This window comes from Oncorhynchus tshawytscha, linkage group LG02 (genome assembly GCF_018296145.1).
Source record: "Oncorhynchus tshawytscha isolate Ot180627B linkage group LG02, Otsh_v2.0, whole genome shotgun sequence".
Classification (NCBI taxonomy): domain Eukaryota; kingdom Metazoa; phylum Chordata; class Actinopteri; order Salmoniformes; family Salmonidae; genus Oncorhynchus; species Oncorhynchus tshawytscha.
The window spans coordinates 65,243,115-65,270,937 of NC_056430.1; the positions used below are offsets into that span (position 1 = coordinate 65,243,115).

Consider the following 27,823-nt stretch of genomic DNA (forward strand, 5'->3'; position numbering starts at 1 on the left):
CTGCACCCATACCCCCAAAACATACCTGCCAAATACATTAAATATTCCGGAAATACATTGAATAATCTGACTCTGGAAATACATTATCTGAAAAATTTGTAGCATTTGTACAAAACCCATGACTAGAGAAATATACTATTCTATATTGATTAAAAAAACAACTGAAGACAGCGTTTTTGGTGTTTTATTTAAATGAATACATTGTTAGATAAAAGCATAATTATTCATTCTAAAGTTAAAGAGCTGTTGAAAAACGAAAGGAAGATTTAGTCCCAAGTACTCCACGAAGCAGAGCAAATCAAGCGCATGAAGAACTGCTTAGAAGATAATTGTTTTTAACATTTGTACACAGGAGGGACCCAACTGCAATGCACAATGGTATTATTTTTCACGTAATATATTTGGTGCCAACTCAAAAACATAGCATAAAAATAAAATAAAGATATTGTCATATAGAGTGTAATCAGTCATATAGATATTATGTATACGACACAACAATACCAAAATAAAGCATTCAGGATACTGTAGAGCAACTATTTACAAATACCGGCCCCTGCTGGCTAAACCAGGGTATATCTCTGCGATACAAGTGGCAGGGTTAGATTAGAACAGGGCTCTACCGTCCTGTAGGTTTTCGCGCCTATCCTATCCTAGCGCACTTGATTCTAATAATTATCTGGTTGATAAACTGAATCAGGTTAGTTACGACTGGGGTTGAAACGAAAACCTACAGGAGGGTTGCTCTCCAGGAAGAAGCCTCACTGCAATTTCGGGTCACAGTGAGCAGTGTGGGGGAAATAAATAGCTTCTTCTTTTTTTTTTACTGTACATTTCTATCTTTGTTGCTTTGTTTTGATTGTGGCCATATTGTCCATATATAGATAATATATAGACTACAGTTAACTTACAGCATTATAAGGAAAAAGCCATTTTCAGCCATAGGCAAACTCTCAGTGCTGGGTTGATCCATGACAGCATAGCAAAACCATTAGCATTTTACACACAGCGAATTGAGAAGAAAATAACCCCCCTTAAATAGCCCACAGTAGAATGCCACATACAACTCTGATGGTTCCGCCTTTTTCCATGTTTATATTTTTCACCACCTGTATAAATTGTTAGTTGTTACTGAGGGATGGTTGGATTATTCATTTGTTAAATGTGGTGACAACAGTGAGTATTATATACTGGTATGATGTATTATTGACCACAGGGGAAATCTCATGAGCATGGCATGTTTTCACATTTGTCTTGATGGCAAAATCATAAGTAGGCAATAAGACTTTCTACTTTTATACATGATTGAGAAATGCTGATATATCAAATGAATGACATTCACTTTTCTGAATCACACATTAACCCCTCATGTATGTGGTTTTGTATGGATGTCACCAGGATGGTTTGGTCATGGGGGTTGCAAAATGGCTGCTGGTAATGCTGATGTCACAATGATGATTGTGGGTGATAGTGGAGTTGCAGGAACTTTGATGACATGACAATAAACCCTCTGGTCAATGGCTAGGTTCAAAATATACAGGTTAATACAAGAGGATTCTAATGAAGCAATAAGGCCCGAGGAGGTGTAGTGTATGGCCAATATACCACGGCTAAGGGCTGTTCTTATGAGCAACTCGGAGTGCCTGCACACAGCCCTTAGCCGTGGTATATTGGCCATATACCACAAATCCTGAGGTGCCTTATTTCTATTATAAACTGGTTGGCAACATAATTAGAGCAGTAAAAACAAATGTTTTGTCATAGCCGTGGTGTATGGTCTGATATACCACAGCTGTCAGCCAATCAGCATTCAGGGCTCGAACCACCCAGTTTATAATATTTCATAACTCTTTGCCATTCATAAAACCAGCATTGCCAGTTAGCAATGGCGCTAATAGTTATTAATGGAGCTGGTCGGTCCCATATTTTCAAAAGCTTCCGCATGGAATTACTTCATTGTCTTAACCTTCCCATCTTCAACCTAGTTCAATGGGAAGCAATGCTGATCTCATGGTGATATCACAGTCAAGGTTAGGGATGCTGTTGCCAGATCACAACATTTATGAGGGAGTCAATTCAATGATGATATCACCTATCAATGGTAGGTATACTGTTGCCTTGACTATACTGTTGCCTCGACATTTGCCGCGATGGTGGGGATACTGCGGGACCTCTTCATCACCAGGCGGACCTCCACGTCAGGCAGGCTGTCCTGCTTGATCTGGGCGCAGCCCTCATCCGCCGCCGCCATGTGCAGGTCGAATCGTAGCGATACCGACTTCTTCCGCAGCTTGGGGTTCCCCTTGAAGAAGGAGCCCTCCCACTGCTTAATCACCTTGTCGATCCTGTCCGTCCTGGGGGGGGGGTTGTGGAAACAATGGGCTAGGTTTTAAAATGCAATAGATGCTAGACTACAACTAGAAATGTAGACTACATGTATAGAAACAATCAAACAGACAATACTGGTGTTGTGAATTGTACCCTGGCCTCAGTAAACCTGGGGTAAATTGTAATATGGTATCTCTAACTGATGACTAGTCCTATATGATTGTATGGGTGGGTCTTTTACAGGTATAGGTATAAGTCAGAGAACCCTTCCCAAACACACACAAGGATTGTACATGCCTCGTTAACAATTAATTGTGATAATTATCTAATTCAGAGTCAAGGAAAGTTTCCGAGATGACACCGTTAGTAAAACAACTGGGCGACGATGACTCTGAAAGCAAAAATTATTTACGTGGCCATTACCATCCCGGTTGGTACGGCGTGTGCTTTTAACTCCTGATGTGTGCACAAAGAATTGTGCACAAAGAATTTAGGAATGACAGACGCCGCTCCCACTTGGGAGACGCCGGTGTCTCCACATCTAATGGAGCTCATTAAGGAATGTCTCTCAATGAGAAAGATTCCCAACAACCCCCAGACCGAGAGCTCATGCCAAATTTATGCCACATTTCGAAACTGAATAAACTGCTGTTAATCACTCCTGGCTTAGGCATGCAGAGGTACTTCCCTGTGGGTGGGTGTGACTATTGGTGTCATCATTACTCTAACAAAGACAATACACAGGGAAAGGTGGTTCATGTGAAAGATGCGTTCAGCTGCTACCTAAAGTGGTAACACTTTGTCCTGAAGTATATTTAGAATAGCTCATTTGACAGTTTGTAAACATATCCCATAATTGTCTCTTGAATAACATCATAAGTAAAGCATCCCTGCTCCCTTCATTGTAATTGACACTTTCTGGCACTAAGGCACGATTACTTTTCACACTGACTGAAGCAGGCGTGGTGGTGACATTGGGTCAAAGATCACGATTAATAGGTCTGATTAGGGATGTGGTGATGACGAGATTTTGTCAGCCGGTGATTGTCAACCAAATAACTGCGGGTCTCACGGTAATTGACCATTAATTAACATAAACACATTTAGCATCTGCTGGCTTCCACACATAGCCTACAAGCCACTGATGCTGACCTTTGGAACATCTACATTTTGAAAAGTCTAATAAGTCCATGTAATATAGCCTACACCTTAGCAATAAATCCATTCTTTATTTTAGACAGGTATCAAGAAACATGATATGAATATTTATTTGGTCTATTTCACAAGAACAGAATTGCAAACTCTGAGTTGACCTTATGTCAGACCCTGATCTGGCTTTGCCATATAGCTATGGGCTACACTAGTTCATTCAGCAGACAAGACTTGCTTAGAATTCCGTGGCATTATTTTATAGTATTTTAAAGTATGAAGAATACAATGGAACAATGCTGAATAAAATGTAAATGATATTTTCTCCAAACAATTTGAGGGAGTGCGCACATGCAGCTATTCTGTGTTGAGTGGTTAACAAAGAAATATGTACTCTTATATGCTTAATTTAGAGTTATTAATATAAATGTAGTTGTTCTACACACATTGGGCTATTTGTTTGGATTTTTAATGCATTGTGGCATGACGCCACTCTAATGATGATTTGAAAAAAGTTGCTTGAAAGGCATGAACTCTGTTTGCACAGGCTGTACACACTTCATCAGTCTCTCATTCAATTCGAGGCACTTCATAATGCCTAAAATTTCCCGGTGGCATCCCCTTTGTGTGACCGTAATGCACTCTTAAGTAATCCATGCTTTTTGTGACTGTTGTGCCCTTGGGCTAAATATAATAATTACAATTCCCTTCTCCCTAAGTGCTGCGTGCTCCGAAGCACTTCTCACTCACATGATCAGGTCTTTATCACAGGCTACAAGTGAAGACAAACACATCGGGGACGCAACTGCACATGTCCTTATCCAATTCCAAGGTGTATATTGAAGATATTGGATGAACTGTCCACATTTACTTTTTGTCAGTCAACAAGATGAGTAGAACTAACAACAAGCAAAAGCACTAGCCTATGTCAATCTACTATCCCCCATTGTACAAAAGTTGACCCATTATATTCTGTGCAAGAAATAAATATTCCAAACATAGTCTAATGCAACCACTAGCATAAAAAAAAAGTTTTTACATAATGAGGCTGACGCAACAGATCATAATCATTAGCTTAAAATTAGGCTGTTTATTCACATTATAAGCACAGCAATGCACACATGGCAGTAGGCTATTAGCACGAATGTTCCATTAGCGGGAAAACACCATGATCAAAAGTGACCGCAAATGAGATTATGCATGTAATGCTTTTATTATTAATGTGCATTTTTATAATGAAAAGGATCTTCCCCAAACTTGAAACTCACTCACTGCTTATGTATGCCAGTTTGGCTCCCACTCCTCTTTCTATTCTGGTTAGAGCCAGTTTGCTCTGTTCTGTGAAGGGAGTAGTACACAGCGCTGTACGAGATCTTCAGTTTCTTGGCAATTTCTCGCATGGAATAGCCTTCATTTCTCAGAACAAGAATAGACTGACGAGTTTCTGGAGAAAGTTATTTGTTTCTGGACATTTTGAGCCTGTAATCGAACCCACAAATGCTGATGCTCTAGATACTCAACTAGTCTAAAGGCCAATTTTATTGCTTCTTTAATCAGAACAACAGTTTTCAGTTGTGCTAACATAATTGCAAAAGGGTTTTCTAATGATCAGTTAGCCTTTTTAGAATGCTAAACTTGGATTGGGTAACACAACGTGCCATTTGAACAAAGGAGTGATGGCTGCTGATAATGGGCCTCTGTATGCTGATGTAGATATTCCAAAACAAAACTGCCGTTTCCAGCTACAATAGTCATTGACAATGTCTACACTGTATTTCTGATCAATTTGATGTTATTTTAATGGGAAACCAAATTTGCTTTTCTTTCAAAAACATGGATATTTCTAAGTGACCCCAAACTTGTGAATGGTAGTATGTGTGAAATTAGTTTTGATTCAGAATGGACCATTGTATAGTAGGCCAAGCCTATAGAAAGCTTGTGGGATCCTCTTTTTAATAGAAGTCATCACTCTGTTTTCTCACACAATTGCATAGCCTATAGAAATGTTGCGCAACATGAGCTCATGGGCTCTCATGAAGTGTTTGATTACATTTTCTATTACATTTTTTATTGATGTCAGAGTGATTAGAGGGACAATGGAGTGCGGAGTACCAGGGAGTTAGCAAGTTTGTTCGGCTACTAATGACCACCAGCAGCATCAGAGCTTCGAGAAGCCTAATTACCGTGACTAAACGGTCATGTGGAATTTAACTTCCCTCGTGACTTGTGAGCGCCAGTGTGGCGGTAATACAGTCACCTCAACAGCCCCCTGTCTGATAAATACTTACTCCACGGTGCCAGTGCCCTCTGCACTCTCCCTCACCACGTTGCCTTGGAGGATCTCCTGGGTCTTCACTGTGGAAATCCTCAGATCATTGTCTCTCTCTGGCTCTGCACATAAAACCCATACTGAAATCAAATTTAATTGGTCGCACACACATGCACTACATGACAAAAAGTATGTGGACACCTGCTTGTCGAACATCTCATTCCAAAATCATGGGCATTAATATGGAGTTGATCCCCCCTTTGCTGCTATAACAGCCTACACACTTCTGGGAAAGCTTTCCATTAGATGTTGTAACATTGCTGCGGGAACTTGCTTCCATTCAGCCACAAGAGCATTAGTGAGGTCGGGTATCGATGTTGGGCGATTAGGCCTGGCTCACAGTCGGTGTTCCAATTCATCCTAAAGGTGTTCGATGGGGTTGAGGTCAGGGCTCTGTGCAGTCCAGTCAAGTTCTTCCACACCGACCTCAAAAACCATTTCTGTATGACCCTCGCTTTTTGCACAGGGGCTTTGTCATACTGGAACAGGAAAAGGCCTTCCCCAAACTGTTGCCCCAAAGTTGGAAGCACAGAATCGTCTAGAATGTCATTGAATAATGTGGCGTTAAGATTTCCCTTCACTGGAACTAAGGGTCCTAGCCCGGGCCATGAAAACAGTCCCAGACCATTATTCCTCCTCCACCAAACTTTACAGTTTGCACTACGCATTGGGCTGGTAGCGTTCTATTGGCATCCGCAAACCCAGATTTGTCTGTAGGACTGCTAGACGGTGAAGCGGGATTCCTCACTCCAGAGAACGCGTTTCTGCTGCTACAGACTCCAATGGCGGCGAGCTTTACACCACTCTAGCCGACGCTTGGCATTGTGCATGGTGATCTTAGGCTTGTGTGCGGCTGCTCGGCCATGGAAACCCTTTTCATTAAGCTCTCTACGAACAGTTATTGTGCTGACGTTGCATCCAGAGGCAGTTTGGAACTTGGTAGTGAGTGTTGCAACCGAGGTCAGACGATCTTTATGCGCTATGCGCTTTAGCACTCGGCGGTCCCGTTCTGCTAGATGTTTCCACTTCACAATAACAGCACTTACAATTGACCGGGGCAGCCCTAGCAGGGCAGAAATGTAATGAACTGACTTGTTGGAAAGATGGCATCCTATGAAGGTGCCACTTTGAATGTCACTGAGCTCTTCAGTAAGGCCATTCTACTGCCAATGTTTGTCTATGGGGATTGCATGGCGGTGTACTTGATTTCATACACCTGTCAGCAATGGGTGTGGCTGAATTATCCAAATCCACAAATGTTTGTATATATAGTGTATTTAGCATACTGAATGTGTGTGTGTGTGTATGGTACTCCTGCCTGATTGTGTGTATACGAGTGTGTATATGACCATTAAGATGAATATGTGTATACCATTCTGTTTGTGTATGTGTCTGACCATGTCCCCCACCTGTAAGGATGACCAGGCTCTGTTGCCTATGCAGAGTTAGTGCAGGGCTCTTCCTCAGGCCGTTCTCTGTCACAGACCACCGCTGAGGTCTCTCAGGCAGGGGCTCGGACAGTGGCTCCTCAGGGGTCACCGCGGGGTCACTGAGGCCGTTCTCCTCCACTCCATTCTCTTTAGGCCCCTCCCCTATGGGGCCTGGCTCTCTTTTGGGGCCCCTCCAGCACTGCAGCCCCATGACCTGTCCATAACGCCCACCTGGGTACCTGTGAATAGATGAGAAAACATGGTGAGTAGGACTCAATGGAATCTGTGTGGGGGGGACACTCCTTCGGCAGCTGTCTCAGATGCTGTCTACATATTTGATGGATAACTATAGCCATTTCTGTGCACTGAAAGAAATTGCGTGGCGGAAGGATATCTTATAGTGCGATCAGCACATCCGAATCACGATATGACAGAGCAGATTGAATCAATACAGAGCCTGGCATCTTGAGTTGAGCAAGTGCATTGTGATCTTCCGAGAATATAGATATAAATCCAATAGACTGGGAGAAGATCTAGGATGCATCATCGAGCATCATCTTTCTCAACCTGGATGGTCATAAAACTAGATCATGCTGGGCACCTCCCAGATAAATAGAAGGTGGTAATAAAAACATAATTATGAGGCCTGCTGGGCTGAGTGTGCTCAATAGAGGGACAGATCTGCGATGTACAAACATAATGGCCGTGAACTGTCTGTGCTTGAATGCATTCGTGTGACCAGCCTGTGAATGCCTCAATGCTGATAATTGAGTATTATCTTTAGGCCTGTAAATTGACCGGAATCTTCCCTAATAAATGTTAAGAGGAAACGACATTAACGATCTAAGTGAATGAAAGCCATGAGGTGAATGTGGGGATGTCTGGTACAGAACAGCTGGCAGTTTAAAACGGTCTTATATCTGTACACACAATGCAGAGAAATGTGTCTGTCTGTTTGCCTGTATGTCTGTCTGTCTGCCTTTCTTCATGTCTGTCTTCCTGCCTGCCTGTCTGCTTGTCTGCCTGCCTGTCATCCTGCCTGTCTGCCTTCCTGCATGGCTGTCTGTCTGCCTGTACTGTATGTAGGTAAATACACTTGAGTGTACAAAACATTAAGGGCACCCCCTCACAGTTGTGTCAAGTTGGCTGGATGTCCTTTGGGTGGTGGACCATTCTTGATTCTTGAAACTGTTGAGCGTGAAAAACCCAGCAGCATTGCAGTTCTTGACACAAACCTGGCACCTACTACCATACCCCACTCAAGGTTTAAAAATCCTTCTTTAACCTGTCTCCTCTCCTTCATTTACACTGTTGGTAGTGGATTTAACACGTGACATCAATTAGAGATCATAGCTTTCACCTGGATTCACCAGGTCAGGCGATGTCATGGAAAGAGCAGGTGTCCTTCATGTTTTGTATACTCAGTGTACATTAGCACAAGTCTGGGGAATTTCCAGTAACCAACAGTTTCGCTATTATATTGAGTCACTGCCAAAACATCTTTGTCTCAACCTGCAATTATTTTGGATTCTCTATGCAAATAAGGCTTTCTTAAGCTGCTACAGTAAAGAAAGTCATCTGTCACACTCCTCAACAAAAGAGAAAGACAACACATAAATGTAGCTGTTTTGACAGAGAAACAAAAGGGATAAAATAAGAGGAATCCTTTTTTAAATCAACTTCATCCTTTAAGCTCCTTTTGGATGGTTTGGATGCTTAATTTCATTGAACATGTTTGGGAACAAGGTGTTGCTTTTTCGATGAGGTTATGACTGTCTGAATGTGCATGGGAAACAAAGGATGGATCATTATAGGCGTGGGACGATCATGGGAGAGAACATGTTTTCATGTTCTGTTAAAAACAACTGGGGTATCTTCATTTCGCTTCATTTGCAAACTGAAGGAGAGTTCATGCGACTTAAAAGGGTCTCCCCCCTTCCTCATGTCCTCACAGATCCTGAGATCATCTTTCTCATACTGACTAATGATTCACGACCTCCACTTTCGATCCCTTTTCTTCCAAATGTATAGTGCCCTCAAAAAGTTTCTCTAGCAAAATACCTTCACTGTCTCGTTAAGAACTTCACTGTGATACAATTTCTGTTTGGACATTTTAATGTTATACGAAAGCTATCCTGCCTGTTCATTTCAGCCATCTTCATTCTTAATGCAGAAGTTCATTTCGGGACAATTTTATACTTCTCATCGTTTATAGTTCTTATCTATAGTTCAGGTTTACGGTTTAAGACGAAGACCTGCCCGCTCATTGCTGTGAATATGCCCTGTAGCTTGAAACAGTTTAATATCACAATATAACATTTTACCTTTATATCAGCTACCTCACCCTTAGTAAGTGTGTATTCATCTGTGAGCATCTATGTCTGTGTAATTGACCAGAAATCGAATCTAGCTCAGCTGCTCCATTCTAGAGTAAAGGCTTTTGCTCTGGGGTTTACACATCTCAAATCTCAAGAAAGGTTACTCATCACCATGTAGTTCACCAAACCTCCTCTGCTACATCTGCCCCAGGAACTGTCCCAGGAACTGTCCCAAATGGCATCCTATTTCATTTTTAGTGCAACATTTTTGTTGAGGGCCCATACAGCCCCTGTCTGTGACCGTTAGCCCCCTCACCTGCCCTCCTCGCGCTCCAGCAGGCGTCTGTAGGTGGCGATCTCTTTCTCCAGCCTCATCTTGGTATTGAGCAGCTGACCGTGGCGCTCTTGCTGTGTGGCCAGGCCGTCCCTCACCTGCTCCAGCTCGCCCTCCAGGCCTTGGATGACCTCTGACAGGCCCTGCAGCTGGCTGGAGTATTGCCGCTTGGTGTGGTGGAGGGAACTCTCTAGACCTTTCTCCTGGGGAAGGGAAGGATGGGGGAGAGAGGGTGGACAGGAGAAAATTATGTGGGACAGAGAGAGGAGATAGGGAGCAGGTGAAAAGGGAGAGAAAGGGCAGAGGAGATGGAGAAGAGAGGGGAGAGGAGGAGAGAGAGGGGAGAGGAGATGGAGGAGAGAGGGGAGAGGAGATGGAGAAGAGAGGGCAGAGAGGGGAGTGGCGATGTAGGGGAGAGGAGATAGAGGAGAGAGGGTAGAGGAGATGGAGGAGAGAGGGGAGAGGGGATGGAGGAGAGATTGGAGAGGAGATGGAGGAGAGAGGGGAAAGAAGAGAGGGGAGAGGAGATGGAGGAGAGAGGGGAGAGGAGATGGAGAAGAGAGGGCAGATGAGAGAGGGGAGAGGTGATCGAGGGTAGAGGAGATAGAGGGGAGAGGAGAGAGGGTAGAGGAGATGGAGGAGAGAGGGGAGAGCAGATGAAGGAGAGAGTGAAGAGGAGATGGAGGAGAGAGGGGAGAGGGGAGAGTAGATAGACGAGAGAGGGGAGAGGGGATGGAGGAGAGATTGGAGAGGAGATGGAGGAGAGAGGGGAAAGAAGAGAGGGGAGAGGAGATGGAGTAGAGAGTGGAGAGAAGATGGAGGAAAGAGGGGAGAGGAGATGGAGGGGAGAGGAGATAGAGAGGAGAGGAGAGAAGGGAGAGGAGATGGAGGAGAGGAGAGAGGGGAAAGGAGAGAGGGGAAAGAAGACGGAGGGGAGAGGAGAGAGGAGGGGGGTGGGGAGAGGGGGAGGGGATGGAGGAGAGAGGAGGGGTGGGGAGAGGGGATGGAGGAGAGGAGAGAGGGGAAAGAAGACGGAGGGGAGAGGAGAGAGGAGAGGTGGGGAGAGGGGAGAGGGGATGGAGGAGAGAGGGAAAAATCAGGATCAGAGAGATTAAATCATTGTAAAAATGGAGAGGGGGGGAGAGAGCAGAGAGTGGATGAAGAAGGTGGAGCACGGCGATGGAGAGGGAGGACAGCATAGAGGGGAAAGAGGGAATATGATAGAGGAGAGAGTGGATAGGGACAAAAGGTCATGAGAGGATGACACAGAATGTGGAACAGAAGAGAGAGTGAGAGGGGATGGGGTAGAGGGGGAAGAGGCAAGAGAAGAGAATAAGATTGAGAGAATCACCAATAGTGTTTCAGAATCAATAAAGATGAATGTTCTCCAAACTCTACTGATCCATTATGGGTGTGTGGCAGAGACAGGAAAGTACTGTATGTGTCTGCCGCAATGCTGAGGCTACAGTGGTGTGTATGTGCATGTATGTGTGTGTGTGTGTGTGTGTGTGTGGGCTCACCAGAGCATGTAGGGACTCGATCTCCACCTGCAGGCAGTGCCACTGTTTCCTGGCCTCGGCTAGCTCTGCCCGCGCCTCCCTCAGGGCAGTCCCTCCGAGGTTCACCTGGGCCCATGCTGCCTCTTCTGCATTGAGCTGGGGGAGAGAGAAGGAGGTTATATAACACACACCTACACGTGCGCACGCAAGTACGCATGCACGCACCTACACACACACATCATTCACATGGAAGAACACAAAATTAAAGTTTTGATGGAGATAGATGCTGACACACACACAAACAGGAACAGTTCACATGGAACTCAGGGACACACACACTCATAAAAACTGGTACCCACACACATTGGCACAGAGCCAGAGGACTCCAGGCACATGTGGGACAGGTGGGGAGGGTAATCTGACACCCTAGGCGTTAACACGAACTGATGAACTATCAGGTACACAAAGTAAAACAACTCTAAACCAAAAGACTTAAACTTGATAAAACATTGTAAATAGGCTCCACACCTTTATATATCTACCTGTAATCATTTTCCCCACAGATTCCCACAGGGCACAAACATGTGGAATCAAGTTTGTTAGTTAAACATGAAACTGACGATTGTGCTCAGTGGATTGCTCGAACCTGTCGACATCATAGCATTACTCTGTAATTACCATGTAAACAAGAACCTATTAGGGGCAATTATTGTAAGTGTTAACCTTAACCAGTCATTTTACAGTGAGAAGCATAACATAATAGCTAGTTCATTTGTCCCATACAGTATGTACAGAGCATTCGGAAAGTATTCAGACCCCCAATCAGGCCCTATTCTAAAATGGATTAAAGAAAATGTCCTCATCAATCTATACACCCCATAATGACAAAGCAAAAACTGTTATTTAGATTTTAGATTTTGAAACTGAAATATGACGTTTACCTATGTATCCAGACATTTACTCAGTACTTTGTTGATGCACCTTTGGTTACTGCCTTGAGCTTTCTTGGGTATGATGCTATAAGCTTGGCACACCTGTATTTGGGGAGTTTGTCCCATTCTTCTCTACAGATCCTCTCAAGCTCTGTCAGGTTGGATGGGGAGCGTCACTGCACAGCTATTTTCTGGTCTCTCCAGAAATGTTAAATCGGGTTCAAGTTTGGGCTCTGGCTGGGCCACTCAAGGACATTCAGAGACTTTTCCCAAAGCCACTCCTCTGTTTTCTTGGCTGTGTGCTTAGGGTCATTGTCCTGTTGGAAGGTGAACCTTCGCCCCCACTCTGAGGTCCTGAGCACTCTGGAGTAGGTTTTCATCAAGGATATCTCTGTAATTTGCTCCGTTCATCTTTCCCTCGGTCATGACTAGTCTCCCAGTCCCTGCCTCTGAAAAAACATCCCCACAGCATGATGCTGCCACCACCATGTTTCACTGTTGGGATGGTGCCAGGTTTCCTCCAGACGTGACGCTTTTCATTCAGGCCAAAGAGTTCAATCTTGGTTACATCAGACCAGATACTCTTGTTTCTCATGGTCTGAGAGTCTTTAGGTGCCTTTTGGAAGACTCCAAGTGGGCTTTCATGTGCCTTTTACCGAGGACTGTCTTCCCCAGATCTGTGCCTCGACACAATCCTGTCTCAAAGCTCTATGGACAATTCTTTCAACCTCATGGCTTGGGTTTTGCTCTGACATGCACTGTCAACTGTGGGACCGTATATAAACAGATATGTGCCTTTCCAAATCATGTCCAATCAATTGAATGTCCCACAGTTGGACTCCAGTCAAGTTGTAGAAACATCTCAAGGATGATCAATTGAAACAAAATGCACCTGAGCTCAATTTCAAGTCTCATAACAAAGGGTCTGAATACTTATTTAAAAAAGGTATTCCTGTTTTTATTTTTAATACATTTGTAACATTTTCTAAAAACCTGTTTTTGCTTTGTCATTATGGGCTATTGTGTGTAGATTGATGGGGATTTAAAAAAAAAGTAATCTAATTTAGAATAAGGCTGTAACGTAACAAAATGTGGAAAAAGTCAAGGGGTTTGAATACTTTCTGAATGCATTGTATGTGCTTTAGCCAACTCTGCTTCCCCGACAGATCTGGAACCAGGCTGTAACAGGGCTGTATTCCACTCCAGACTAAAGTCCACTCTGACATAAAAGGCAACAAACAAAGTCATTCTGTAGAGCAGACGCTGGTTAAGTACCAGTCGCTGCCTGCCTGCAGCAATGGGCCAAGATGCTTAATCACGCCTGTCACTTCAAAGTCACTGGCTGCATCCCAAATGAATCCCTATTCCCTAAAAAGTCCACTACTTTAGACCCGAGCCCTATGGGAGCCCTATGGGCTCTGGTCAAAAGTAATGCACTAACTAAGGAATAAGGTGCCAATTTGGATGCAGCCAGTGTGCCACAGACGGTAAAACTGACCAGACAGAAACAACACAGCCATGATGAGTGACTCATCCTACTCCCCCTATTCCAATGAAACCGAAATGATCCTATTTCAAAACCTGAAATATGAGCGGAAATATAATCTCATGGGTAATAAGCGAAACTGACTAGACGGGCTGCATTATTGTTGAAAACAACATAGCTATGAGAGAAAGCTATACGTTATTTGCTAAATGTATCATATTCCCTGAATTCAAAATGCTACTATTTCAAAGCCTGAAATACTGTCCCCATCCGATGTGATGTTGTCGAAACCAACAGCTATGGAAGGTGGCTATATGCCACATGCCAATTGCAAGTTATCCTTTTCAACTGAAATCCAAATGCTCCTATCAAATGCTCCTATAAGACTGAAAAGAATACTGTCCTCAGCTGATGCCTTATAAGGACTTAGCAGTAAGCAGATCAGAGAGGCCCGTTACAAGTGATGTATTACAATGCTGCAGTTGTGGTTTACGACGTATCAATATCTAAAGAGGAGCAGCGTTTCAATATCGTAGTAAAAGTTGATCTCTTCTTTGGAGGTAATGGATTGTCTATGGGGCACCTTTCTGTGTGGGTGAGGATAAAGAGAGGAGAGAGAGAAAGAGGGAGAGAGGTAAACAACCTCAGACCACCTCAGACCACCTCAGAGCTCCGACACTAATTCAGTACAACAAATCAAAACCAACCAACTCTTCTTATCTTACCACATATCACTGCGTTGCCTGGAAACAGCAGAGATAGAGCTATGATCAGGGTGTGACTAGGTGGCAGGAAGCCAAGGGAGGATGAAAGAAAAGACAGAGAGAGGGATGGATGGAAGGAAGGAAATAAAGACAGGGGGAGGGACGAAGGCAGTGGGACACTGCGTACCTGTGGGAGAGACCCTCCATGGGCTCGGGGTCTGAGTCTGGCTCCGAAACAGCTCGGCCCGGCAGCGGAGCATGGAGTTTGATTTGGGCCGGCGACCAGGCCGGGGTGTCGGTCATCTGGGACTTGATTTAGGCCGGTGAGGCTGAGGCGGTCGCACTGCGTCCTGATTCGGTCGAGGAGCTGGGAGAGCTCCATCCCTGTGCCATCCTCCTCCCACGCTGTGGCCGTCACTAGCAGCGCATCGCAGGAGTCGGCCTGCTGCTGCTGCAGAGCACGGGCTGCCTGCACAATGAGCCAACCAGACAGAGGGAGAGAGAAGAGGGAGAGAGAGACAGGGAGATATATGAATGTAAGAGAGTATACAAGAGTGTGTGTGTGACAGCGAGAGGTGATGGATCTGAGAGAGAAGGAGAAAATGGAACAGCGAGAGAATGAGGGCAGAGGAAGAGAGCGAGAGAGAGAGAACAGTGTGAGAGCAGACACACGCAATGCAGGGGAGGGAGTCTGTTATTGAGCCTGAGCCTGTGAGTCTGGGACAGTGTGTGTGCGTGCGTGCGTGCGTGCGTGCGTGCGTGCGTGCGTGTGCATGTGTGTGTGTGTGTGGGAGAGAGAAGCTGGATCACGTAAAGACCTGAGTGGAGGAAGGGAAGGGGAGTATTAGTCAGCAGGAATAAAAAGGGGTTAGTAAAAGAGAAAGAGAGAGAGAGAGAGAGACAGAGAGACAGAGAGAGAGAAGGGTGGGAGGATGACAGGAAAGCATTGAAAGGGAAAGGATGGTGTGAAACCTGGCACGCCTTTCCACTGAGATCAATAGGGGAGGTGTGAGAAAACAGGAGCAGGCATTCTTCTGGTTAATGGGCTAATAGGGAGAAGGTGTTCTGAGACGTTGTTCTTTCTTTACAGTAGCTTTCTTGTGTCTTTCTCTCTCTCTTTCTCTCTTGTTTCACCTTCTGTCTGTCTCGCTCTCTTTTCTTTCTCTTGCTTTCTCTCTCTCTTCTCTCTTTCTCTTCTCCCTCTCTTTCTCTCTCTCTTTCTCTTCTCTCACCTCTCTAATGTCAATTCAATTCAATTCAAGGGCTTTATTGGCAGGGGAAACATGTGTAAACATTGCCAAAGCAAGTGAGGTAGATAATATATAAAGTGAATATATAAAGTGAAATAAACAATAAAAATTAACAGTAAACATCACACATACAGAAGTTTCAAAACAATAAAGACATTACACATGTCATATTATATATATATATATATATATATATATATATATATATACAGTGTTTTAACAATGTACAAATGGTAAAGGACACAAGATAAAATAAATAAGCATAGATATGGGTTGTATTTACAATGGTGTTAGTTCTTCACTGGTTGCCCTTTTCTCGTGGCAACAGGTCACAAATCTTGCTGCTGTGATGGCACACTGTGGAATTTCACCCAGTAGATATGGGACTTTTTCAAAATTGGATTTGTTTTCGAATTCTTTGTGGATCTGTGTAATCTGAGGGAAATATGTCTCTCTAACATGGTCATACATTGGACAGGAGGTTAGGAAGTGCAGCTCAGTTTCCACCTCATTTTGTGGGCAGTGAGCACATAGCCTGTCTTCTCTTGAGAGCCATGTCTGCCTACGGCGGCCTTTCTCAATAGCAAGGCTATGCTCACTGAGTCTGTACATAGTCAAAGCTTTCCTTAATTTTGGGTCAGTCACAGTGGTCAGGTATTCTGCCGCTGTGTACTCTCTGTGTAGGGCCAAATAGCATTCTAGTTTGCTCTGTTTTTTTGTTAATTCTTTCCAATGTGTCAAGTAATTATCTTTTTGTTTTCTCATGATTTGGTTGGGTCTAATCGTGCTGCTGTCCTGGGGCTCTGTAGGGTGTGTTTGTGTTTGTGAACAGAGCCCCAGGACCAGCTTGCTTAGGGGACTCTTCTCCAGGTTCATCTCTCCGTAGGTGATGGCTTTGTTGTGGAACGTTTGGGAATCGCTTCCTTTTAGGTGGTTATAGAATTTAACGGCTCTTTTCTGGATTTTGATAATTAGTGGGTATCGGCCTAATTCTGCTCTGCATGCATTATTTGGTGTTCTACGTTGTACACAGAGGATATTTTTGCAGAATTCTGCGTGCAGAGTCTCAATTGGGTGTTTATCCCATTTTGTGAAGTTTTGGTTGGTGAGCGGACCCCAGACCTCACAACCATAAAGGGCAATGGGCTCTATGACTGATTCAAGTATTTTTAGCCAAATCCTAATTGGTATGTTGAAATTTATGTTCCTTTTGATGGCATAGAATGCCCTTCTCAGATCATTCACAGCTTTGTGGAAGTTACCTGTGGCGCTGATGTTTAGGCCAAGGTATGTATAGTTTTTTGTGTGCTCTAGGGCAACAGTGTCTAGATGGAATTTGTATTTGTGGTCCTGGTGACTGGACCTTTTTTGGAACACCATTATTTTGGTCTTACTGAGATTTACTGTCAGGGCCCAGGTCTGACAGAATCTGTGCATAAGATCTAGGTGCTGCTGTAGGCCCTCCTTGGTTGGTGACAGAAGCACCAGATCATAAGCAAACAGCAGACATTTGACTTCGGATTCTAGTAGGGTGAGGCCGGGTGCTGCAGACTTTTCTAGTGCCCGCACCAATTCGTTGATATATATGTTGAAGAGGGTGGGGCTTAAGCTCCATCCCTGTCTAACCCCACGACCCTGTGTGAAGAAATTTGTGTGTTTTTTGCCAATTTTAACCGCACACTTGTTGTTTGTGTACATGGATTTTATAATGTCGTATGTTTTACCCCCAACACCACTTTCCATCAGTTTGTATAGCAGACCCTCATGCCAAATTGAGTCGAAGGCTTTTTTGAAATCAACAAAGCATGAGAAGACTTTGCCTTTGTTTTGGTTTGTTTGGTTGTCAATTAGGGTGTGCAGGGTGAATACATGGTCTGTTGTACGGTAATTTGGTAAAAAGCCAATTTGACATTTGCTCAGTACATTGTTTTCATTGAGGAAGTGTACGAGTCTGCTGTTAATTATAATGCAGAGGATTTTCCCAAGGTTACTGTTGACGCATATTCCACGGTAGTTATTGGGGTCAAATTTGTCTCCACTTTTGTGGATTGGGGTGATCAGTCCTTGGTTCCAAATATTGGGGAAGATGCCAGAGCTAAGGATGATGTTAAAGAGTTTTAGTATAGCCAATTGGAATTTGTTGTCTGTATATTTGATCATTTCATTGAGGATACCATCAACACCACAGGCCTTTTTGGGTTGGAGGGTTTTTATTTTGTCCTGTAACTCATTCAATGTAATTGGAGAATCCAGTGGGTTCTGGTAGTCTTTAATAGTTGATTCTAAGATCTGTATTTGATCATGTATATGTTTTTGCTCTTTATTCTTTGTTATAGAGCCAAAAAGATTGGAGAAGTGGTTTACCCATACATCTCCATTTTGGATAGATAATTCTTTGTGTTGTTTGTTTAGTGTTTTCCAATTTTCCCAGAAGTGGTTAGAGTCTATGGATTCTTCAATTACATTGAGCTGATTTCTGACATGCTGTTCCTTCTTTTTCCGTAGTGTATTTCTGTATTGTTTTAGTGATTCACCATAGTGAATGCGTAGACTCAGGTTTTCCGGGTCTCTATGTTTTTGGTTGGACAGGTTTCTCAATTTCTTTCTTAGATTTTTGCATTCTTCATCAAACCATTTGTCATTGTTGTTAATTTTCTTCGGTTTTCTATTTGAGAATTTTAGATTTGATAGGGAAGCTGAGAGGTCAAATATACTGTTAAGATTTTCTACTGCCAAGTTTACACCTTCACTATTACAGTGGAACGTTATACCCAGGAAATTGTCTAAAAGGGATTGAATTTGTTGTTGCCTAATTGTTTTTTGGTAGGTTTCCATGTCTCTCTCTCTTCCTTCTATCTTTCTCTCTTCTTTCTTTCTCTCTCTCTTTTTTGTCGCACCTTTCTCTCCCCTCCGCACATAAACATTAAAAAAAGAATGAGACAATGGGAATTATCAAAGGTGGAATACACTGTGCAAACACAGTGGATGCTGATCAGTAAAAAGTTACGAAATTTCCTCCTAATTGGAACAAGACACAGAGTTGGATAACCCCTGTCAGAGTCACTTCCCACTGGGCACAAACTGGTTGAATCAACGCTGTTTCAATGTAATTTTTCAACATGTTGTGATGTGGAATCTACGTGGGAAATACGTTGGATTTGAAGAAAAAAAATCAACGTAACATGTTGTTTTGAGGGTGAAACTTCAATTAGTATGTAACCATGGTAACCAAATTTCAATGGAGACAAACCTTGCATAAAACATGTTGAATTTGTAACTTTAAAACAATGTCAGATCTTCAACATTATATCCAGTATCAGAAAAAAAATACTATAGGCTGGGAAGCACCTCCTCCTGGAGAATGTATATATCTACAGCTACCGTTTGGTCTCCCAAGCCCAGCCCTACTTAGCTATGATATTCATCAATAGTTATTGTTTTAATTCAAACCAGAACTAAAAATAGACAATAAAATAGGCCAATGGCTTCAAGCTCTGGTTGATTTCAAATGTAATGATATTTAGTGATATTGGAGTGTTTTTGGTTGTCAACACAACCAAATATCAACATTTGAAGGAGATGTATCTTCTGCTTGGATAGTTCCATCTGTGCCAATGACTTTTATTCCATTTTGTCTACAAATGAATCATTGATAAGTTGGATTCACGTCTGCATCTCAACCAAAAATCTAAGTTAAAGAAAAGGACTGAATCCAAAACAAACCAACATTTAAATGCCCATCAATCAAAGTTTGTTTTGATTCAGCCCTATTTTTTTACTTCGATTTTTGGTTGAGATGCAGACGTGAATCCAACATATCAATTATTAATTTGGAGACAAACTGCAATTAAAGCCAGACTAAGTCATTGACACAGATGGAACTATCCAAGCAAGAGATAAATCTCCTTCAAATGTTGATATTTGGTTGCGTTAACAACCAAACACAAGTCAATATTATCTTTGAAATACAATAGGCGAGATGTTAACAAATGATGCTGGATTCATGTCCCCGACTCAAGTTGAAGAATGGAATTAAGCCAGTGGCTCAGATGGAACTATCCAAGCAGTAGATACATCTCTTTTAAATGTTGATATTTTGTTGCATTGTCAACCAAACACAATTCAATATTACTTTTACAGTAAATAGCCTAAAGTTAAGGCTATCTTACAAACTAATGTAACGTTCAACCTTAAAATGAGTAACACATCCATGGCCACATTTATTCAACCTTTTTACGGATGTCTTTACTGAACGAATGCAGGTGTACGGAACCGCACGGACACTGGCACAAGACCGTACCACATAGTCCTGGTGCATGTCCTGCAGCTCTGTCATGGAGTTGTGTAGTTCCGCCTCCAGCTGCACATTGGTATGCTCCACCCTTGCCTTGTTCTCCCTCAGCAGAGCCACCTGTTGCTCCAGACACTTGGTCTGCCACTCTTCCAACTCACATCTATGACAGGACACAGAACACATCTCATCCTATTAGCTGGGTTGCGTTCATTAGAGCACTCAATAGAAAATGTTTTAAAACTTTTTGAAATGGGAATACTGAAGAAAAAAAGGTGTGTTTCTTACTGGACAGGTCGTTCCTGTTACCATGTTTCAGTCGACGATATTGAGTAGTAATTAGCCTTGACCACAGTGGTCTATGCAAAGCAGCTATAGGCCTACACTTTACCAAGAGGTAGTGATGGTAACATAGGGAAGTGTTTTTCAATGTACAGCTACTGAATGTTCCCTACTCTGTGTCAACTAGTCAGGGTACTTTACATGGGTGGTGAAAGAGCTACATGTACTGTGCATGTACTGTAGGTAAACACTGTGATACAGTATATGGAAATGTTTCAGCCGCACATCCATTGTATCTAAGCAGGTGCCTAGCCCTTTCCTTCAGTCACTGACTCAAAGCACCCTCGTTGGTCTCATGGCTGAAATGTTTTTAATATTTTTCAAAATGTCTTAATTAATCAAGTTTTTCTTTTTTTAACTGACGGAAATCCAGTGTTTCTACAGTATGTCAAACGGTTTTGTTATATTTCAGTTTTCTGTGATGCACATCATGTGTAATATTGGGATGCAAACTCAAGATGGAATACATTTCATATATCTGACATGGTACAGGTGTTTTCTTTTTTCTTAAGCCTATAACCATGTATGTGAGGTGTATACTTTTGTTTCAAAGTAGATTTGTTTAAGACCACCAAGAATCACTCTGTGTGACCCTGATATAGCCCACTCTAGTAAAAGGTTTTAAGATATACAAGTCTTTTCAGGTCAAGGTAAATAGACTGCACACTGCAATCTATGCTCCCATGTGTTTTAGTGACCCTTCATCAGATCTAACCTAATCATGTAAAATACCTTATCATACAGTGGGAAAAACATCTTGCAACAGTCATTCAGTAGTTGCAATAGTCCTCACTTCCCAGCAGATGCTAAAGTCACAGTCACAGACATCAAATCAAAGTGTATTGGTTGCGTACACAGTTTAGCAGATGTTATAGCAAAATGCTTATGTCACTAGCTCCTAACAATGCAGTAAAATGTCAAAATGTACACAAATAATATCTACATATTTTTTAAATACAATATAAACCTTGTGACACAGAGTTACAGACAACATCGTGACAGTGACCCAGTTAAGGCCAGTAGGACGCCGTATATAAATAGAGGAGGTGTGTATTCATAGCTCATAGCTGCCTGCATGTTGTTGCCCTCCCTTGCCCTTCAGGGGTTAATGGATCTCCAGCTGAGTCCCAAATGGGACCCTATTCCCTATTTAGTGCACTAATTTTGACCACACCCTATGGGTACCCTGATGGTTCCTGGTCAAAAGTAGTGCTCTAAATAAGAATTAGGGTGCCATTTGGGATGCAGATCTCTGGCAGTAGCAGAGGGGCCGGTGTGTCACTCTGCATCAATACAGATGGGAAAGTGCCGACCAGGCACAACACAGCCAGGCTGCGATTTGTATGCAGGTTGTTGAACAGGAGTGGGAACTAGCAGAGTTATAACAAAGTGTGGGCTGTACTGCTGCTACAGTAGAGAAGAGATTATAAAGTATCTCTTCAGGGGAAAATAAGATATCTGATTGTTATTCAAGAGGTGTATTTAAAGTGTTATAGACTGAAATTGATTGTTGGTATTATACTAACAGTAGGTGTAGGATTTGATGGATATTTGCTTCTGTTTCCAGAAGGCGTTCACAACTGCTATGGTATATCTGTGTTTTCTTTAGATATGATGAAAATAAATACTATGAGGGTATGTGTTACTGTATTAGTATACTGTAGTATTCTAGGCCTCACCTAGAATGTCCCAAACACTACTGACCTGGCCTGGATGGTAGAAGCCCTGGACATCATGTGGTCAGAATGCAGCACCAGCTCTGCATTCTCCATCAGCAGTTTACCAACCTACAGAACCAAAACACAGTCAACACACAAAAGACAAAATAACAAGGAAGTGAATACGATGCGTGAAAAACATGATCGGTTTCAGAATGTGTACAATCTGGTTGATCCATGTAATGTCATTGGCCCAATAGGTAGAAAAAAACACGATGAAACATGAAATCACATATGAATACACCTCAGAACACTGGAAGTTCACATTACCAGGTGCTGCATCAAACAGGGTCTTTCTCAAAATGTGAAAACATGTGGGTGAGTCTTATCACAATAGAACAACTGTAATAAAGGTTTTGCTTCCTTGAATTACACTAGCCTCGTCTCATACTGTGTGGCATGACATTGACCAATGGAAGAGTTGGCAATAGCACATAGAGCATGGGACAAGGCTAATACACTAGCACAAGCATGAAGATAGAAGCCTTTGAAATATAATCAAAGAAAGGAAGTTGGAAAAGAGATAAGATACGGAAGTTCAGGATACTTCGGGATTGTTGGCAATGAGGCCCTTTATCTACTTCCCCAGAGTCAGATGAAATCGTGGATACCATTGTTATGTCTCTGTGTCCAGTATGAAGGAAGTTAGAGGTAGTTTTGCGAGCCAAAGCTAACTAGCGTTAGAGCAATGACTGGAAGTCTGTGGGTATTTACCAGCATGCTAGCAGATACCCATATATCCACTTAACATTCATTTAAAATACTGCATAATAATATTCTGCCTGTTCATACTTGTCAGATTGCCACCAGCTCAGTGAGTCAGTTTTATTACATGATGATGTCCCACGATTTGGGTTCATTAAGACAAGGCCTGAAGCAGCTGTGGCACAGATATTAAAGCCAAAGAGCCTCTCACAGTAATTCTAGTACTTGACCTCAAGACCCCTAAATGTTTGGCGTTAACTGCAATGTAAGTACATGAAACTTAAACGAATGTTATCCAAAATCTCTTGCATCTTTGATATGGAAATGTTTACTGTATAACCTAGGGCCATTTTGAGTTTCAATGCTGACTCTTCCTTTGCCAATCACAACATCACAATGCTTACTCAAGACAAACACACCCATTTTGAAGGAGGAAAACCTGAAATAACTTGGGCAATTGTGTTTTCGCTCACAGAAGTGCCTCAAAGATTATCATCATATTTTCATTGTAATTACCCGTTCCAGTATCTTAGCTCTGTCAGTTATTCATCTCTGACTGTGTTGATTCATAGCCATGAGAGAGTACAAACCAGATATCAGCACTTTGTCTTCCAACAGGGCACTCTCCAACTGAACATTAACTGATTGATTTCAAATGAAATGTGTCACGTTTTGTAAATAACAGGTGTACACTAACAGTGAAATATTGACTTTCAGGCCCTTCCCAACAACGCACAGAGAAATAGAAAAATAATAACACAGGGAATAAATACACAATGAGTAATGATAACTTAGCCATATATACGGCTACCAGGAATTCCTTATTATGGCTTGTTATTCAACGCTTCTCAATAGAACGAGGGTGGCGCCAGGTTTTAGAACCTAAACCCACAACAACAACAGCAGTCTAGGACTGAAACCGGCCTTGAGGAAGATGCACATAACAAAGACAATTGTTACAACAAATCACGAATTCACGTCAAAGGACAATTTGAAGAACGTTATCAGTTATGCGTCTATGTCAAGTCATACATTTTTCATTTGATTTGATTTATTTAGCCAGGATTTTCCACTCAGTAACAATTGCCACTGTTTTACAGGGAGTCCTGGGTTCCATAGAAGTCAACATTCCAGGTATTAGTTCAGGCGAAAGTGTGAGGAAATGTCCCACATATGTACATTTGTACATGACAGGTTCTCACATGGGAAAGTCTGCAGATATCGTATCAGTGCTGCTATGCATGATGGATCTTTATATTGGTCCAATGGATTGGCAATCGCTCATATTTTACGCAACACTCTCGCTGAAAGTGAAATTGGGCATAAAAGTCAACCCACCCGTTGGCTTCAATACTAATAGGTCAGATCTTGGTGCTTTCTTTGCCTTTGTCTCCATTCACATTCAGAGACCATAAATCAAGGAGCGGTTGCAAAACCTCCAATCAGCTCATGCGAGTAAGCTGACAATTACAGCAGCCCGTGTTAATGGTCTACTAGGGCAGTGGCCTTTAAAGGAATAAAAGGATCCACATTCTTGAGTGTGACAATGGAGTGATGGCTTGTTTCCAAATGTCCTGACATATAGTATGACACTACTTCTCACACTCTGGAACAGTTGACATTGTCTTGGTAGGAACCACTTTGTCAAATGTTTGTTTTAATTTGACTGCTATTAAGTGTAATCATTGCTAGGACTGAAAATCGTTAATAACTGGTTTGCTTAGTCAGTGCTGTATCTGTCTCAAAGCCAAAGCCCTGCACGCAAGAAAACACATATCATCTGCTTTGTTCTACTCTGGTAAAAAATTATACGGAGAACATACCATACAAGTTAGTCCAAGTCAGTCCTAATAGCTACTGTATGGCTAGAACACAGCTGCTCAAACAAATCTAGGCATTACAGTACCTCAGCATAATCACTGGCAAACAAAGTTACTGTCAGTGGACATAAGAAAAAACACTGTTTAATGAGTTGGGGTCCCTCAGGGCTCAATGTTTGGACCAGTTAAAAAGGTAATAGATGCCAGTCTCACCTGGGCACGGAGATCGTCCACAGTCCTTTCCTGCTGGGTCCATTCCTGGAGGTGCGGGGCGTTCTTTAGGCCCCAGTATGCAATCTGGCCCTCCAGATGCCAGTTTGCCTCTTGCAGCTTGTTTACCTGCTCCAGGAAGCCCTTCAGACGGCTGTTGAGGCCCTGCATTGTCCACCGAGAGTCCTGCAGCAAATCCATGGTGCTCCTATGCAGTGTACCCCCCAAAGAAAAACACAGAATCCTCTCAGGGGTGCTATCAAACACTTACAGGCTCGCCAACTCAGGAGAGTGTCTGATAAAATGTGTCAACCCAAACGTACAGTAACTACTTATACTATCCAAAAACTCTTTCACTACTATTGCAGCATATGTCCACACCACAGTCACTTCTACCCACTTGCAACGCTGGCAGGCGGTACCCTGCCTGCCACCGATACTGGTGAGATTACGGACCCATGAGGTGGTTACTGGGTAAATATTTACCCAGCAATACTCACCCGTGAGGCAATGTGGCGTCCCTTTCTCTCTCCCTCTCCCTCCCCCCCTCTCTCTCTCTCTCTATCTCTCTAGGCTAGGCAGCACCGTGTGTTGGCAGTGGTAAGATAAGCACCAGTCTCAGTAGCCCCTGGTCACTGCAACGAGCTGCTCCTGATCATCCCCTCCCAGACAGAGTTGGACCACATTCTTCTCCACTGCTTCAACAACTTTCACTTTCCCACTGGGTCCCAGGTCAGAGACGGTCCCCTGTCTGTGACAGATCAGATAGGAATGGTAGGGGTAGGGAGAGTCTCTCTATTGCTCTCGCACCAACTATGTGCCAGTTATCCTGGGGTCAGCCATGACAGGGCCAGTGGTACTGTCCCTGTTCTTTCCCCCCGACGAACACAGCCTGCAGCAGTGCTGTAGGTGTGAGTGCTGGGGTAAAGCAAAGCGCTCACTTGCTGGACACACTGTTGCTTACATCACCAGCACTCTGAGGCCCTTTGTGTTCTCTGATCCAGGATTACTGAGCCCTGTGTGGAGGGAAAGTTCAGGCACACACTGCGACACCACTCTCTGTTTGTGTGAGTGTGTCTGTGTTTGTGTCTGTTTGCGTATGTGTGTGTTTGTTTGCACTTGTGTGTGTGTGTGTGTGTGTGTGTAAACAACATATCTAGTATCTCCCAAATATTAATAGTGAGAAACGAATGTCTATCCACTGACTCATCAGATCAACAGCCTGTAAAACACTGAACTTTGTGTTGTGTCACATGGGTTGCTCAATTCCTCCCTTGACTACCACTACCCTCTCATTGGCCTGTTTTGTGAGTGAGTGAGTGTGTGTGTGTGTGTGTGTGTGTGTGTGTGTGTGTGTGTGTGTGTGTGTGTGTGTGTGTGTGTGTGTGTGTGTGTGTGTGTGTGTGTGTGTGTGTGTGTCAGTCTGGGAGGGCAAGTGAGATCATTTACCAGACATTCTCGCAGGTCACAACTTTTTCATCCTCTTGAAGTTGACAACAATGTTCTACTTGTATAGGAGATACCAAATGTGTGTTGAGTCGTCATGGCAACCACCACGCTTTCTTTCAGTCTTTCGCTGACTTTTTTTTAATGACTTACCTCAAGTAATGTGAGGGTGTTATTTCCATTATCAATTAATCTAACCAAGATCTTAGACATTTTGGCACCAGCACATACGTCATACAAGCTTTAAGTCAAGTGAGGTAATAAGATAAGACGCATGGTTAAGGTAGTTAAGGTGTGGGTGCGGCATCTAAAGAAGCCAGTGAACGTCTGACGGAAAAAGCACAATAAAACATCCCGTTTAAGCCACTCTGACATGGTGTTTGGAATGTGAGTCAAGGTAACACAACTCATAGTCATCTCTATCCGTCTCTCTCTCTCTCTCTCTCTCTCTCTCTCTCTTGGAGTAGGCACTTTCAAGTTCTTTCCAGTCCTTTGCACTCCCAATCTACCTCATTATGTGAGGCAGCAGATGACTGTGGGATTTACTTGTTGGATCAATAAAGGATTTCTCTTCCTTTCTGTGTAAACAGCCGCGCCTGCATTCTACCATTCACAGACAGGATCTAGGGATCATTAATATGAGGTCACACATAAACCTGCTACAAACACTGCGTCTGTCTCGAGTCTATAGTACAATATCACCATGGAAACACTTCATGGGCAAAAATAATGTTCTCTCCTTGAATCAAATAAAATCTAATCAAATGTTTTTACATAGCCCTTCTTACATCAGCTAATGTATCAAAGTGCTGTAGAGGAAACCCAGCCTAAAACCCCAAACAGCAAGCAATGCAGGTGTAGAAGCACGGTTGCTAGCAAAAACTCCCTAGAAAGGCCAAAACCTAGGAAGAAACCTAGAGAGGAACCAGGCTATGAGGGGTGGCCAGTCCTCTTCTGGCTTTGCCAGGTGGAGATTATAACAGAACATGGCCAAGATGTTCAAATGTTCATAAATGACCAGCATGGTAAAATAATAATAATCACAGTAGTTGTCGAGGGTGCAACAAGTCAGCACCTCAATGTCTGTTGGCTTTTCATAGCCGATCATTGAGAGTATCTCTACCGCTCCTGCTGTCTCTAGAGAGTTGAAAACAGCAGGTCTGGGACAGGTAGAACGTCCGGTGAACAGGTCAGGGTTCCATAGCCGCAGGCAGAACAGTTGAAACCGGAGCAGCAGCACAGCCAGGTGGACTGGGGACAGCAAGGAGTCATCATGCCAGGTAGTCCTGAGGCATGGTCCTAGGGCTCAGGTCCTCCGAGAGAGAGAAAGAAAGGAAGAGAGAAAGAGAGAATTAGAGAGAGCATACTTAAATTCACACCGGACACCGGATAAGACAGGAGAAATACTCCAGATATAACTGACTGTCCCTAGCCCCCGACACATAAACTCCTGCAGCATAAATACTGGAGGCTGAGACAGGAGGGGTCGGGAGACACTGTGGCCACATCCGATGATACCCCCAGACAGGGCCAAA

The 27,823-nt window shown here is 43.1% G+C and overlaps 1 protein-coding gene across 2 annotated transcripts; it reads right to left on the minus strand.

Annotated features, from left to right (window-relative positions):
• Nucleotides 1-168: 168 nt before the first annotated feature.
• Nucleotides 169-26,136, minus strand: LOC112264366 (keratin, type I cytoskeletal 18-A). 2 transcript variants are annotated; one of them, XM_024440917.2, is made up of 10 exons: nucleotides 25,456-26,136; nucleotides 24,846-25,050; nucleotides 22,094-22,176; nucleotides 20,057-20,210; nucleotides 14,694-14,975; nucleotides 11,406-11,540; nucleotides 9,868-10,088; nucleotides 7,213-7,472; nucleotides 5,763-5,865; nucleotides 169-2,351 (listed from the first exon to the last, which is right to left on the minus strand). In XM_024440917.2, exons 2-10 carry the CDS (start codon nucleotides 25,041-25,043, stop codon nucleotides 2,120-2,122), a joined length of 1,668 nt encoding a protein of 555 aa, XP_024296685.1. In that variant the 5' UTR covers nucleotides 25,044-25,050; nucleotides 25,456-26,136; the 3' UTR covers nucleotides 169-2,119. The 2 variants fall into 2 exon arrangements, with proteins under 2 accessions (XP_024296685.1, XP_024296693.1); XM_024440925.2 differs by lacking the exon at nucleotides 25,456-26,136 and adding an exon at nucleotides 25,343-25,398.
• Between the last annotated feature and the right edge of the window lie 1,687 nt (nucleotides 26,137-27,823).

Excerpts from the sequence above, each read along its gene's own strand:
- LOC112264366 (XM_024440917.2), bottom strand. The coding sequence starts at position 25,043 with ATGGATTTGCTGCAGGACTCTCGGTGGACAATGCAGGGCCTCAACAGC. Across the intron at positions 14,976-20,056 it reads ACATGCACCAGGACTATGTG|GCAGCCCGTGCTCTGCAGCA; the intron begins GTACGGTCTTGT and ends CTCATTGTGCAG. Across the intron at positions 2,352-5,762 it reads GAGGGCACTGGCACCGTGGA|GACGGACAGGATCGACAAGG; the intron begins GTAAGTATTTAT and ends CCCCCCCCCCAG.